This window comes from Dermacentor andersoni, chromosome 7 (genome assembly GCF_023375885.2).
Source record: "Dermacentor andersoni chromosome 7, qqDerAnde1_hic_scaffold, whole genome shotgun sequence".
In the NCBI taxonomy this organism is placed as follows: domain Eukaryota; kingdom Metazoa; phylum Arthropoda; class Arachnida; order Ixodida; family Ixodidae; genus Dermacentor; species Dermacentor andersoni.
This window is the reverse complement of record NC_092820.1, coordinates 29,686,258-29,702,526: the sequence shown is the minus strand read 5'-3', so window position 1 is coordinate 29,702,526 and position 16,269 is coordinate 29,686,258. Positions and strand designations below refer to the sequence as shown.

Below are 16,269 nucleotides of genomic sequence, written 5' to 3'. Positions count from 1 at the left end.
TATCTTATAGCACTCACTGTTGTGCCACTTCAGGCGCTAGCCAAAATTCTTTAGCTCACACCAACCAGAAAAGTAGATTTTTTCTATTACACAATACCAGGGTGTCTACCAAGTTAGACATTTCCAAATTCCCTGAGTGACACAGAACTTTGTTTTACGTCAAGGCAGGCTGACACCATGTCGCCCGATGCTGTCACTCTGTAGTAAGCATGTTAAAAAATAAAAAAAAACGACTTAATCCAGTTTTTATGATAAGAAGTAGCGCTTATTTTGTTCAATAAGAAAACAGGAAGGGCTAGTGGCTAGTGAAATGCTCAGCAAATAATATACGTGCGAAAAAAATGGTAAAACCAATTGCGAATCGAGTCGACCATTCTCAAATAGGAATAAAAAGGAGATGCGTACAGAAACAAATATTTTCGAATATGAGCTATTTGTATCAATTGATTACAAGCTCATTGGTATGACGTCCGAACTTTGTAACAAGTGAGATTCTCTCCCAACAGCTGTTAAGTTACCCTCAGCTGACCACACATACCCTCAGCCTGTGCACAACACCTCAGTGTAGTGTTTCATTGCTTGAAAGAGTTTATTTTGGTTTGAATGAGAGACACCTGCATCTCAGCATCAGCCAATACATTTTTTTAAAAATCTCAAGCTTCTTAATACAAGCAGCAGCATGACGCTTCCTTTCCTGTTCATTTCTCAATGCGTCAGTCCTTTATGTTCTCGTCCTCCTTCCGATGCACGTTCGCTTCACAAACCATTTGAACCATCCTTTTCGTCAGTTGTACAGTGAACGTACGATTTTTAGTATTTCCTAGGGGCCGCGAAAACATCCGGAAAATCAGGCAGTTCGACAAAATAAATGCATGTCTTATACTGCCCTTAAGGGCTCAAATCGCCATAAGCACAGGCGAAAAAGCTCTGTATGCATGCCAGTATACTTATTAGGCATGTCTGTGCTCGTACTGTGACAGGAGATGGCGAGTGTACGCATGTGTAGTTAAGTAAGAAATACTGTGTCCCATAACAACTGACCCTTCCGATGCTTGTTATGCTTCACCGCAATACTTTTGCGTATGCTTCACTATGTAACAATGCTGTACTAAGGCGAAGATAATATTCAGGAACCTGCCTCATGCAACGCGCCGTGCTTTCCGAGCTTCGAAGGTAATAGCGAGGACCACAAAGACGGAGTCGCATTGCTGACAGTGGCGAATTCTTTCAATGAAAAACAGGGCACCGAATGGCAAGAAGCTTAGCAGCGAACGTCAAAGTAGCTGGGAACGACAGAAAGCTGAGCTAGTTGGTAAGGATTCGTTATGCAAAAATGAAGTGAGGCGTGCAGACAGGACACAAGAGTAGAGAAGTGGACAACACGAACGCCGACTATCAACTGAAGGGACCACTGAGGCGAAAAAAGAAAGAAGACACAAAATTCATCTGCGCATGCTCAGGAATGGTAACACCACGTGTCAGTCGGGTACACGTGCCGGTCTACGTGAGAGATAACTGTTAAGGCACCTAATCTCTTCCTTATGTAAAGTAATCGAAGGCTGACTCACGCACGCACTTCCACCATTATAGATATGCCATGCCTCTACCATAAGACGCGTATCTTCATTCTTATGCCTGTACAATATCACACATTCATCTAACTCTGGCGTGCAGTTACAATCTCGGCAATGTAGCAAAAGATTAGAAGGCGATCCACCAGTTAACAACCTTTTATGTTCCATTAGCCTCCGATTCATACACCGTCCCGTTTGCCCTACGTAGAACTGGCCACAGCTAAGGGGAATTTTATAAACCACATCCATACGACAGTCAGTAAAACTGTTGTTCTTATTGTGCTGCACTGGACAAATATCTGTTTGTTTTTTGCCTTTTACCCGCTCCCTTTTTCTCTGTACGGCAGCGCATATCTTACCTAGCTTATTGGGAGCAGGGAAAGCAACATTAACATCATATATACTTGCAACTTTTTTAAGCCTGTGCGAAAGTGAATGAATGAATATACGGAATAGCCACTACTCTTTTTTTGCTATTACTGCTTTCTCTAATCACGTCCGTCCCTCTCGAAACCGACTTCTTTAGGCGCTCAGCCACAGTGGCCACTGCTACACTAGGATAACCTGCTTCTAATAGGCGCCGGACCTGCGCATTAAAACTGGCGCTCATTTTGTGCACGCAGGATCTGGTGAGGGAAGACTTAAGGCACGACATGGCAATTCCGTTTTTTACTACTTTGGAATGCTTGGATTGAAAGTTTAGCAATGGCTTCGAAGATCTTGGGGAGTACTGCCAACAAACATGATTTTGTTCGAAGATCAAGGAAATGTCATGAAACTGAATTACGCGTCGCTGGGGAAATTCCTTGGTAAACTTTAATCCTCCCCCATAAAGTTTAAATTGCTCACTTACTGAGGTAGCAGCGGAATCGAATTCTTCCCTATCGCAGAAGATCAGGTAATCATCAGCCTAGCGGAATATCTTGATAACGCTATCATCTAAGGCTTTCTCTAAGCAGTTGTCAACCTTACTCAGGTAAATGTTGCTAAGAATAGGGGCAACCTTTGAGCCAATACAAGTGCCTGATTTCTGCAGAAAAACGCCATCTCTCCACCCAATCAGCGTCGACTTCAAGTACATTGAAAGAATTTCTAGAAAAGCTCCCGTGGAAACACCGCATCTGTCAATAAAAGCCGACTCTTGCACTTGTTCTTTAATGCACTCATTTACGGAATTTAGCAACCCGTCACGCGGCAAAGAATAATAAAGGTCTTCGATATCCATACTAAAAGCTGTACAATCACCAGGATTTTCCTCTCTCAAATACTGAATATAGTGCCTGAGAATTACGTAAGCTAATGGGGTCTGAAAAAACTGGTGAAGCTAAGCAGTTCTGTAGGTAACTATAGCGACACAGACTTGACACGTCCCTTTCTCTGACACTATAGCACGAAAAGGAATTTCTTGTTTATGGGTCTTGGCCGAGAAAAACAGTTCTAAGGTGAGGGATTTAGCTTTCTTGACATTACAGATAACCCTATCAAGATTATGTCTTGACAAGAGGTCAACCACACGTTGCTTAACTACCGAAGGCTTGAGTTTTACTGGCTGTAAATTCTTTTCTATGGCTGAAATTGCTTTTTCTGAAAACATGTCATCTGGCATAATTACGAAATGACCTTCCTTGTCAGATATTACTGGTCTAAGTTTATGCTCCACAAGGTAATCAACTAACGGTCGGACAGGGTCAGACGTCTTAAAATGAGAATTTGATTGTTTAATGCTAGCAATGCAATCCGAAATACAGCGTGAGCATTCTTCTTCTGGGACGAACCTGGTTATGCAGCGCGGTATGCTTAACACGTCAACGGGTTTTATGTTAGGCTTAAAACAGTGCTTAGGACCTAAAGCAAGGGTTCTTCTATGGTTATCACTTACGATGGCGTCTTCAAAAACCAGTACATTATTTGACGGTGACTTATTAGAAAGGTGTTTCCTCTTACTTTGTTGAAGCTCCGGAAGTTTCATCCTCCATAGGAAGTCCGCGTGTTTCACGGCTAACTTATTCCAATCGACGTAGGGGCGGTTCCAATGGCGACCGTCTCCCAGGGCCACACAACGGACACTTAGACACTCCTGGTAGAACCTAACTTGGCACCATGATTCAGCGGAAAGAATAGCTCCAATCCTCCTGGCATGCCCAGTTGATGGTTGAAGGAAGCCACACATCATTTGAACTTCCAATGGGACGACACGATTACGACTAAACCACGACATGACTCTAGCGCGTAACATACATATCGCAATTAAAGAAGCTAAAGAAGCAGGATTGTGCAGATAAGTAGGGGAACATGGAAAACGGCTCAGAGTACTAGAAATGAAGCTTAGAACGACAGAAAGCTGAGCTAGTTGGTAAGGATTCATTATGCAAAAAAGAAGTGAGGCGTGCAGACAGGACACAAGACACAACGGTGCCCCCTTCAGTTGATAGTTGGCGTTCGTGTTGTCCACTTCTCTACTCTTGTGTCCTGTCTGCACGCCTCACTTCTTTTTTGCATAATGAAGTAGCTGGGCCTAGTGCTGCCACGATGGCGGCTACGGCTGCAAGTGGATCTGCGTGCAAGAGCGCCGTTCGAGGCGGTAAAGTAATCAAAATGGTGGCGGTGGTGGCTCTGTTTGATTAATGCCGTTTTGGACCTGCAGTCACGACAAAATGTGCGGAAAATTGGACGGCGAAGGGTTCTCGCGTCCAAAATTTCAGACGTTGACTCTATGGGGGATGTGGTGGCGCCGCGAAGCTGTCAGAATTATCGAGCGTCCAGAAAGTCTGTCGTTGACTGTAGACTGGCACCTCCTCCAGCCGACGACATGGCGTCAAAGTAGATTAGTTATGATTCCTCTTTGTTACTTGAGCCAGCATTACCACGACTTTCGTTCCCTTTCAATAAAATTACAGCTAATTTTCCCTGATAGAATCACAAATTCCCAGAGTTTTCCCTGAGTATTTCCTGACTATTAAAAATCCCCGACAATTCTCGGTTTTCCCAGTTGGTAGACACCCTGAATACTGTTGTTGACTTTCATTACATTATTTACTTCTGCATTTTCTATCCCTATTGGTAATGAAGATATGTATGTCTAAATAAATAAACAAACAATAAGTTGATTTCCTAAGACAAACTTAGGCGTTGGTTTGGTGTGTGTATTTCTGCATTATTTCATACTAGTTTTGATGTATACCTTTGTATACATCTGTACACATAGTAGATGTATACATTTATCGTCCACATAGCGATATACCGTACAGCAACCTCTCATTCCCGACGCCATTGATTGATGCACAATCGAGCAACTCTTATGGATTTACACGGCGGGCACGAAAGCGTCATGGCCAGTTGTATGCATTTGTGCAGATGGGGAATGAATAAAAGGGGTAGGGGAGTGGAGAGCGAGTGTTGCGCGAACTTACCGTGACCCTCTAGATTTCAGAATCCGACAGGTGGCAAATGCCAAACATGACAATGGAATGGTGCATACGACGCCTGCTCTTTACAGTCGGCACTGGCTACGCACGGAGTGGTGATTTGATTCACATGATGTGCAATCCTTTCGTTTGTCACGCAGATTGGCCTTACGATAACTCACCTGCCATAAAGTTCAGCTAGCCCTCTCCATTTTAGAGAAATACCAGAAAGCGGAACTTTCTATGCAGCAAGTAGAACACTGCTATAAAACACAGGTCCGTTATTAAACTGAGAACCTCATCGGTATTCAGCACAACGGAGCATCTCTAACTAATCAGTTTCAGAGGGAAAAAAAACAACACTTGATTATATGCAACAGAAATTCTATTCATATAAAGAATAGTTACTTTCCAGATGTACACATACTAGAACTGAACAGTAATCAGTGCTGACATACTAATTTGGAGTTTCCTTTAAAATGAATAGACTGTGCTGTATATCTTTATCTATATGTACACAAGTTACTGATAGCTTGCTACATTCTTGTTATGCAATGCTAGGAGTCTCCGAGTGTTTGCAGCACCTTGTTTTCTTGCTCAATATTAGTAAGCGTCAAATTCTGTGAAAGTTTTCTGAATATTCAATTCAATATTAGATTCAAAATCTACTATTCAGTACTCGCACAACCCTGCTTCCATTTCCTCTAAAACTAATAAATTAGTGATGTTATGTTGTACTGAATACCTGTGAGGTTCTAAGTTTACGAATGCACGTGTGTTTTTCATCAATTTATAATTCATTGCATAGAAAGCCTTTCTTTTCAGTTTTTATTTGAAATACAGAAGGGCTGTCCCAGCTTCCCAATCCCAGTTGGCTTTTTGTAAGGTCCATGTGCGCAACAGACAAAAGGACCGCATGTCACATGACTCAATTACCACTACACGTCTAGGAGGTGCCAACAATAAAGAGCAGGCGTTGTATGTGGTATTTCATTGTTGTGTTCGGCATGATTTGCTAGATGTCAAAGAATCTGAAATCTGGCGGATCACAATAAGTTCACACGATGCTGCCATTTACATTGAAAGAATAAACTTCACTTTATTATTTCCATACTTTGTTTTGCGCCGTGTTTTGTCTGCAATTAGTCTTGTTTTTTAGTAATCAGTGTAGTGTAACTCCTCAGATTTCAAAGACCAACTCGCCCCTCTACAGGCCTGCTCTAAGGTCATGGTCTACAGGTCAGGTCTACAGGTCATGCCCTAAAGCTATGCCAAGACTATAATGATAACCACAGTGCAGAGAGAGAGCTGTATTCATCTCTACAGCAATACCTTTTATAATGCAAAGAAATTGCAGTGTAAGAGTAAGGACAGCCGCACACTAAAATTTGATTTTTGCCCCTGTTTAACATGCTTTGAGGTACTTTGTACACAACTATATGAAGTCAGCATCAAAAGTTTGCAAATTGCGCAATGTAAAAAAAAAAAGATAAATATTTCTGCATCCAGCTATTTGTATTTTTGGCTTTTACAAGCCCACAACGTAGAGCTGTATAGTTTTACTGGCTATGATAACAAACTGCTCTGAGATTAAAGGTTTTCTTGGATTGTCAGAAGTGGGTCCATACAGTTATCGTAGAAATAAGCGTCTTTCTGAAATGAGTGCGGCAGAGAAGCTGCCGGTAGAGCCTAACTAAGCTTGCAACGATATGACCTTGCATTAGGGAGTTTTTGTAAATGTCTGCCTCAAATCTGCATGGTAATGTGTTTACTGTAGCAATGTGCAAATGACTTTCAAGCTGCATCGAACACGACAGGTTTCCTGTGAGCTTTTTTCTTGCCCACATATCCCCCCAAAACTTATTAAATAAGGCGCAACACTGAATTTGCTTCCTTACTTCAAGGTTAACAATGCATTAGTTCTATGAATTAGTGTTGGGCACTTAAAAGCACTTCGACAAACCGGAAATTCTGTGACGTCAAATTTGATTAGAGGTTTGACAGTGCAAGCAAGCCTGTTTTCACATCTAAAATTTCTTATTTATTTTTACACATAGAGTGCTGCAACAACTGTTTGATCTTTTGGCGCAGTATCAAATGTATATCTGTACACCATGTGATCACAATTTCAATTGAATTCATAAATGAGTATAATGAAGCTGGCTTTGAACACATCAATGCAGCATCCAGGATAAGAAGGAGCGAACAAGTTTCATTAATTTTTTACAGAATGGCCGTGCCTGCACATATAATGCAGCATAAAGACGCTTCTAAACCATTAATACTTGCAGCAGGTGTTTGCATGTTCGCCGCATTTCGAGCACACAAAAAAGCATTACAAAACAAGGGCATGAGAGGAAGACCGCGCGCTATAGAATGTGCCCCTCCAAATTAAATTTACAATCAGAACGGTCACAGGTTTCTTTACTCCTAATGTGCGAAATCTCTCCTGCATGACTGCACGTTGGAACAAAAGAACGCAGTCCAAACTACAACTATGGGATCTGCTGTTCTGATCAATGAGGGTTGCAAGGAAGGTGCCCACTAATGGCAAATTATGTGCCAACAGTTCAGCACATATATTACAGGGCAATTCTAATGTGTCACAGTGGCACTTTCAACAACCATGCTAAATATTGTGAGAATGGACATTGTCTGAACTCATTTTTCATTCAACAGCCTCCTTGAGAAAGCTCCAGCCCACACTGAACTGCAGCACAAACAACAAGAGCGCAAAGCGAGGATACGAGGGAACCTCCACCAGATAGAAATGCAACAAAAGACCAAGAGCAGCAAATGGGGGACCAGCAGCATCTGTTTATCCATGGCTATGGCCTTTCCGCTGACCTCTTGGATAATGACGATAGTGCGCTTTAAGTTTTGCTTTGTTTTACTAGCTAGGCAGCATGAATGGAATGACGCTTTCGTTCTTATGCTTTTTAGATGGAGGCTAGTCACAACTTTCCACTAAAATGCCCTTTCGGGGCACGATAGTGCAAGGGGTTGCTTTTGGTGCAATTGCCACAGCTGTTAAACCACTGCATATCCATTTGAACCTCGCAATAACAATATCGGCAGGTAATGCGAAAAAATTCACCTTCGTGAGAATTTCGTTGTTGTGAAATGAGACAGCACATATACGTAATGCATCGGAGAACGAAACATTACTGTCAAATTCCGTTAGCCTACTTTGGCAAGCTTTACTCGAGGCTATAGCACCGCATTGCCGACAGTACAAAGTGTGCTGTATGCGTCGATGAGCACTGGCAGCACTGCCATGGACTCTCGGTCATTTGCTTTCGGAGATACGATCACTTTTGCAAGATTTTTGGTAACTCTGCACTGGAAGCAGAGCAACAGCACTCCATGAATGCAGCAGCATTTCTCCAGCACACGCTGTTGCCTGTAGGCACCAATGCGTCTGGTGCTGAGTGCGAAAGTGATCGTATCTGGTGCACCCGAAGGTAGCCAATAAAGATTACGGCCCCTTTGTGCAAATCTACGTCCGGCAGTGAATCCGCATGCGATGTCTTGTTAGGTGGCACCAAAACCACCGTTCTCAGGAGTGCGTATTCCCAGGACGACGGCTCAATCATGGCTCGATGTGCGGCACTCGCTGCTGCGACCGCATCTCAAGTGCCATAAAGAATTCCACGTTGGTGGGACATGGATTTCCTCATTTCTTGCTGCATTTTTCTCGCCGAGGCGCACATTACACACTGCATTTGATGTGCATAAACTGTCGTCACATGTCGGTAACAGCATGTTGCCACTTCAAATGGGCGATAAACAAACAACATGGCGGCCATGACGTGTTTCCGGCACGATCGCTGCTGGCACTTGGTTGCTTTTTAAACAAAAATGGCGGTGCCCACGCCATTTTTGTAAGTGTAATGAGGTGGTTTTTCCGCAATTTTAGTGCAGAGCAATTGCACTTGAGCACATTTTGGAGCCTGCTAGCCTTGCATGAGTACGAAATATTCGGGGTTTCGTTCCGGCAAATTTATGTGGGACTGTAGTATAGCGACATTTCGTTGTCGAGAGATGCGAAATGCATTGAATTCTATGGGGATACAAAAATATTTCGTTGTCGCAAGAATTTTGTTGTTGCAGGTTTTGACTGTAGCAGCCTATACAGGGCTGTTTCAGGACTAGTTTTACAGAAACAAGAACAAAGAAAGGAAGAAGAGAAAAAGCCTGCCTCAAACCTGCTATGACTCCTAAACTGTACTGTTAGTGCAATATCAATTGGTACTGTTAGCATTACAATACTGACAGTATGAGTACTGTCAGCCTACAACAATGGGAGTACCAATTCTGCCAGTATTACAATGCTGGCAGTGCCAATGCTGCTAGCCCCTGTAGCAATTGACGGTGGGAGTGAGCCCTGCACCCACCGTGTACAGCCCGTGATCCAGCAGCACCAGCATTGGTCCTGTGTCGCCCTGTCGCACCAGCAAGTTTCCCGGGTGGGGGTCACAGTGCACGTAGCCTTGCACAAAGATCATTTCACTGTACAGCTGACCCAGCCGGTTGGACACCTGGGAAGGAGGAAGGAAGTGATGCCTAAAGAGCAACAAGTTTCACTGTGAACATCGGCTATGAACTAGAAAATGAGTGACTCATGCTCGTTTGCAGATCAACATCTTGGTTCAGGCATGGAAAAATATAATCTAGTCGACAACTGATAATTCGGACTCCACAGGGAACATAAATGAGGCTGAAATATTGAATGTCCTAAAGAAATATTTTTTGTTGACACTTTAGGGTGCATGTGCAAAAAAAAGAAAGAAGTGCTTAAACCATTGCCGCATGCACTTCCTCTTGCATGCAACCAAGCACGTCTGTATTTCTGCCAGTGCCATTTTATCACTACTCCAGGACTTGAAAGGCTCGAGTCAGATCCACCTGTGATGGCTATGCAGCACGTGGCCCACCACCATCCAAGCCAGAGTCACTGTTTGACAACGAGAGCACTCGTTCAACTATTTCGTCATTGTCCATTTCGGCACAGGTCGTCCATGATGTCTGCATTCGAGCTTGTTATAATAGGTGGCAGTTCAGGTTCGTGGGCTGAGTCTTTGGGCTCGGCACCGAAAGCAAATCTTGTGTGATGGAAATAATTACTGAGGTTGTTCTGCTGAACTGCTTTTCATGTATCGGCAAGAATGCTCACGGACGACAAGTCCACACTGCTCTTCATGAGACTGTCCAAGCACAGTAAATATGACTCAGAAGGGTTTGGGTGCAAGCTAGTTGGTACGGATCATTCATATTTAAAACAGCGCCAAAAAACACGGACAAGGGAGGACACAGGACACAGCGCTCGTCCTGTGTCCTCCCTTGTCAGTGTTTTTTGGCGCTTTTTTAAATATGAATGAACAGTAAATATCATGAGGGGCAGCAGGTGAGAACAATAGAGCACTTTTAAAAGGACCCTGAAACGATTTTGACGATTTTCTACAAATGTACTGAGTCGTTAGCGTAGGTCCTTCTGATCATTATTTGACGCATCTAAGTGCTCCGCGTAAAGCGTGTAATTTATTATAAGGTTTTAAAAATGCACATCGCTGCCGATCGCAGCACACTGCGCAGCGGAACTTTAAGCCGCCCCTACCCATATGACGCACATCACCCATATGGCGTCAGTGGGGCGAGCTATCTCATTGGCTGACCTGGACGCATGATCGATAATTTTTCCGAGTCTATGGTAAACAAATGATGTTCGTAATAGAATGTTAGTTAATTTGTTTTTATAAAAAGAAAGTAACATAAAGAGAATGCACAAGAACAATTTTTCAGTACAATTAAGCATTTCCGGCACACAGCAAGTGTCGTCTGCTTGTGCTACAACGTGCTCAGTCTTTGACGAGAGCTCCGCCGTCAGTGTCGGTCTGTCTTTTCCCGAGCGCTATGATTCGACTTCGCTGCGTTGTGGACTGCAAGCGTAGCGACTGGCAATATGTCAAGCTGCGACATCGTGTCCCTCTGCAAGCCAGTAGACGAGCGGGCTGGCTGCAGTGCATCGGACTGCCGCTATCCAATCGGCACCAGGATTTGTGCGATTGCGGCCGTCACTTTACACCGGAAGCAACTAATGCAATAGCGTTTCACGAGTCCGGTATTAGGGTAAACGCCAGCGCAAAGGGGACAGGGCCTGGCTGTGTCCCCTTGCGTGTCGTTTCATGGGATGAACAGAAGCGCAAACGTGAATCGTCTGCACGGTGCAGCCACCTGGTGGCATAGAGCTCAACCAGACACAGTAGCAGTAACAAAATGTATTCTTCAATTCTTCTTTGCTGCTGATGTAAATTTTTCGCAGGAGTAATCATTAACACATTGTTTTTTTTAATGTTTAAAATGTTTTACACTTGGTTAGCGCAATATTACCTCTTTCTGTGGCTGGTTAAGCACTGCGCCAACGGGTGGCTGGACCGTGGAGACCAATCAAGCAGCTCACGTACGTCTACACTAAAGTTCCTTCATCAGCTTTAGTTTATGCTTCCACCGTTCCGTCGAAACGTTCCGCTGGTGTGTGGTTAACAGAATACCAGACATGTTCGGCCCTGCGACAGAATGCTCGCAACGCACGCTGCTTCGATAGCTCTCGCTTGGGGTCGACAGCCAAGCGGCTAGCGGAGAGGTTTCGCGCGGGCGGGGGCGGGCTCCAAAACAACCGGAAGTGGACGATGTGACGTCGCATCGTGACGCAGAACCAGTGAAGGCGGAGCTTAGCCGCAATAACTCGGCGAACGAGTTGAGGAGGAAAAGCATGGCTAGGGAGGAGGGTAACTTGTAATAGCTTGTAGCTCCATTAATACGTAACGCCTCACTTAAATTGTGGTGCGAATGTTCTACTTAAGCTGTACCCTACGCATCTACAAAATTTGTCCGAACCGTTTTAGGGGCCCTTTAAATTTTTGATAACACCCTGATCCAACTGCTGGAAAATGCTGGTTTTATTCAGCGGCGGGAATTAGATTTCGATCGCTTTACGATTGCTGAGCAGGCGTGGGCACTGTAGTTGTCAATGAACAGCAAGGCTTTGAGCTACTGAGACTCAAACTTTCAGCCTAACTTGTGTATGTATACTTCAAAGAAACAAGAACCGTTGCATGATATATGCCTTAGCGGGCCTCTTTGATTAACAGTCCCCGACAGTCCCGAACTGCTTCTTCGGAAGCCCCGCCCACCAGTCCCAGAGCTGCCAGAATCGCGTTTATTTTTCACGGACCGGAAGTCACTGACTGTCTGCGGAGTCTCAGAGCTGTCGGCGGATATTTGCTTGAACTTATGCAAGCAGCTAGCAGACGACTGCTGTCTTAAAAAGATGTGCATGGCATTTGACGCCATGCTGTGAAGGACGCTGTGTGGTTCTTCGTACTTTGCGCATTCTAGGCACCAATATCGTGCACTCAGCTATTGCTTACATTACATCAGTGCTTCCTGTGCCATCATGCAAGTTTTTACGAGGTGTCTAATTGCTGCAGCTTTAGTGTTTGTGTTTTTTATGAGAAGAGCACAGCAATCACGTGCACACATTTACTTTCCTTGATGTGTTTGACAAAATCTGTCATGCTAATTGCCATATGTGCAGTAAACAGGTACATTTTGCTGTTCAGGTGAGTGAAACTGGTGGGTGAAGAAGCATATCCTATTGCATGTGGTTATTTCATGCCAGTAGCTGGGGTCGAATATAATCAAACCTTTGCCCATTGCTGTTGACATACAATTGAACCTCGATATAACGAAGGCAGTAAAATCAACAATTTGCTTCGTTATATCAAAATTTCGTTCTATTGAAATTAGACTCTTATGCAAATAAGTACAGTCACCGATCAATTTTTCTTACACAAAAAGGGGCTGTTCATGTCCGCGGTAGCAATAATAGGTCACCCTCAGCAAAGAGTCTCTGTTGCAGGATATCTCGTAGTCTGCACATGAACCGGTCACACAACGTAATGTCCAAGGGAAGCATTGTTGCGTTGGCAGGTGATGCTATTGACGTTGTCTGCTCTCCAGCATCTGCTGGTGCACTAACCATTGTAAGTAGAGTCCCGAAGTTGCAGTCGGCGGCCAGGGTTTTCAGCGCCACGACCTAGGCTCTTACCGTCTCTCCCTCCAACTGGTCACGTTATTGGAAGCGAGCTCGGCTGAAGACCTAGCATGGTCGCAAGTCGTGTTTCTGAAGCACTGCAACAATGTCGTCGTAAGCCACTTCAGCTGGGCTGCTTGGCTGCTCCAGGGCACAGACGCTGTCATATGTCTGCTCACTGCATAGCGTCAGCATGTGTGCCCTCTTCTTGTTGGGGTCCGTGATGCTGTTAGCTTCAAAGTAAAACTGGAGACATCCAAAACACTATGTCCATGATGCATCATTGAACTCCGGTAGTCGGCCCAGTGCGTGTGTTGCCATTGCATAGCACAGATGCAGGTCAATGTGAGCTTGAAGTTCACTGCCTCGTCGTCAATGTTATGTCCTCGGTAGCTGTAATAAAGACGTTCAAAACATGAAATGTAGTTCATTTCACAGGGACTTGCGCACGGCACAGTCTGAAGTCATCTCCAGTTGCTCTCTGTCTGGCGCCTGCTCTTTGTGTCTCTCCAAGAACCGCCAACAGGGAGAAAGTCTGGAGACGGGGAGAGCATGTGCCATTGGCCGCTGGTCAAAGCGGAAGAAGAGGATCTCGTAGATGTAGCAGGGGCTACAGAATTTTCCAAATGTCAGGCAATCGAGAAAAGCAAATTTGAATGAGAAAACAATTCACTTTGATAAATTTGGGAGTCGGCGGCAAATGATACGGTTTCATGGCACGTACATCACAGTACCTTCTCGGCGGCATGAATTACCGCATTTACTCAATTGTAACAACGAAACCTTTTTTCATGATTTTTGTTGCCTGAACTCGACCGTCGCGTTAAGTTTGAATAACGGCAAAATTTACAATTTTAAATCAAGTATTCTAAATTCTACGGATTTCAACGTTATGTCGACAACCCATACATTTACGTCTCGACTCAATTCATAAAGTCAACTGAAATCAAAACTTTTTTCGAATATGCACCATTCCGGCTATGCTTGTACAAGACTGGTGTTACGGTTACGGTTGCTGCATTACCCTGTGGCCTTTTGAGATTTGACTACGTCAATTCACAACATCATCGCTTCGAGAGAAAAGTAAGTTTAGTGGCCGAGGGCCTGGGAAACTCTGCTGCGGCTCGGCGGCTTGACGTCAATGAGTCAACAATTCTCGGATGGTGGCCACAATGGGAGGCCCTTTGTGGGCCCGGTCAGAATGGCCTCATAGTGGCCTGGTACTGTCCCCAAATGAAATGGTTTGCCGTCTTTTAAGAAGTACTTAATCTCAGACAATCTCGACGGCATGAATGGCTTGATTCTTGGGCAATCACTTTCGGAAATTGTTTCGCTTTCACGAGACTTGACTCGTTTCGACACTGAACTCCACGATCTATATGGCCGACAGCACTCTTGGCACTGATAACGAGCTTGGCACAGAGCCAGAAACACTTGTCCGGAACGCCTTCGGTGCTGAGTCACGCAAATTTTCGTGAAAGTAAAACTATTTCCCAATGTGATCGCCCGGGAATACCACCCAAGGAAATTTTCGTCCCCCTCTCAGATGACGATGACAAGTGAAGAGAACTCGTGTCCAAATCAAAACTTGAAAAAAAAAAAAAAAAGAGGTACCATTTGTCTTTCCGTTCATCTCGTGTTGCATTCGCAGTTTTATTTCTTTCTATTTTGCGGACTGAAAAGTCGACCCTTGCGTTACAATCATGGTTACGTTACATTCGAGCAAATACAGTAAGTGAAGCCAGCCACGCTTTTGCGTGCACTCCGCCCCCATGGCTGACAGCGTCGCTTGCACTGGGACGACGCTATCAGGAAAAGTGCCAGCCGCGGGGAGTGAATGCTTCATCTGCCTCTCGCTTTAATTGGTCACTGAAACTTGAGATTACACAACCTCCAATACTAAATGTATGGTAAGACAGCTTACATGGTGCCATGCCGTGTCGGCATGCCCACTCCTTGCATACACGGCAGATTACCTCTAAAGCAGGGTGCGTGGCTGCGTACGCACTCAGCCGCGCTTACAGCCATGGTCGAGATGTGCACCAACATCCCCCTGCCTCCTGCGCCCCCTCGCATGTGCTTGATTGCGATAGCACGAGCTCGCTTCCCTACTGCTCTTTCCTACTGCTTACGCAGGAAGGCGGCACTTATGAAGCCACAACATTTCTTTTCTCACCCTTGCACACAGTGCACAGGGCATGATACGATGTTATCGCACTTGGACTTTATACAGAGGATGGTGCGGCTCCACTTCGGCAGTTGCTCTTGTCGCGCGGCGCATGATTTCATAAGTGCATTTGCAACCAGCTGCTTGTAAATCAATCATTTGACCAATTGTGTCCGCGGAAGTTTCCGTTTATTATCTTGGCATTCCTTTGCAGCAGCAGTGAAATTTTGTTGTATTGAAATGGCACACAAACACACTTTGTTATACATGACGTTTTATAGACAAGAGGTTATGAAAAGTTAAATACTTTGTTATATCGAGAAATTCATTATATTGAAGTTCATTATATCGATGTTTAACTGTATATGTTCATCCCTTCTGTTGCAAAGTTCGAGTGTTTCCTTTTTGACGTGCAGGATTAGTAGATGGTGTACACGTGCTCTGTCCTACATACATGTCGGGCCTTGCGAGACCGTCCCGGTCTCGCAAGCTTTGAGGATGTCGACGGGTGCTTTCTGCGTGAACAGCGATGTGGCTGAGCAGCGGTTTAGCTTGTGTCCGTGTGGGAATTCCGCTGAAGTTTCACTGCCAATGAGCTAACATAAACACAGCGGTTAAGTTGCACGAACAGCAAGAGCATGACATAAACTGTGCTTAGCGAACACGTTCGATGTGTTCAGGCTGCGATCCCAGTATGCAACCTTTATGGTTGTGTCGGCGACATGGCCGCTGAGACTGCACCACTTTGGAGACCACGTTAATGAATTCGCTGGGTAAGGGACTATCCACAAGTAGCTAAGCAAACGACGGCAGCAAGGAGAGTGACTTCCGGTCAGGGTGCTTTCCAACAAAACCGCACACAGCCCCCAACAGCTGGATCACGTGACTTTGACGTGCTCTTCTGTCAGGGCTAGTCAGATGGAAGCCACAAACAGTTTGCGGACAGTCTGGGACTGCATAATCAAAATTAAATTATGGGGTTTTACGTGCCAAAACCACTTTCTGATTATGAGGCATGCCGTAGTGGGG

The 16,269-nt window shown here is 44.7% G+C and overlaps 1 protein-coding gene across 3 annotated transcripts in view; it reads right to left on the bottom strand.

Moving 5' to 3' along the window:
* Adck1 (aarF domain containing kinase 1) overlaps positions 1–16,269 on the bottom strand; it is a 119,663-nt gene that overhangs the window by 17,272 nt on the left and 86,122 nt on the right. For all 3 annotated transcript variants that reach the window (XM_055073115.2, XM_055073116.2, XM_050182231.3), the window contains one exon: positions 9,376–9,519. In XM_055073115.2, the coding sequence (XP_054929090.1) occupies positions 9,376–9,519 (144 nt within the window). The remainder of the gene's footprint in view (positions 1–9,375; positions 9,520–16,269) is intronic.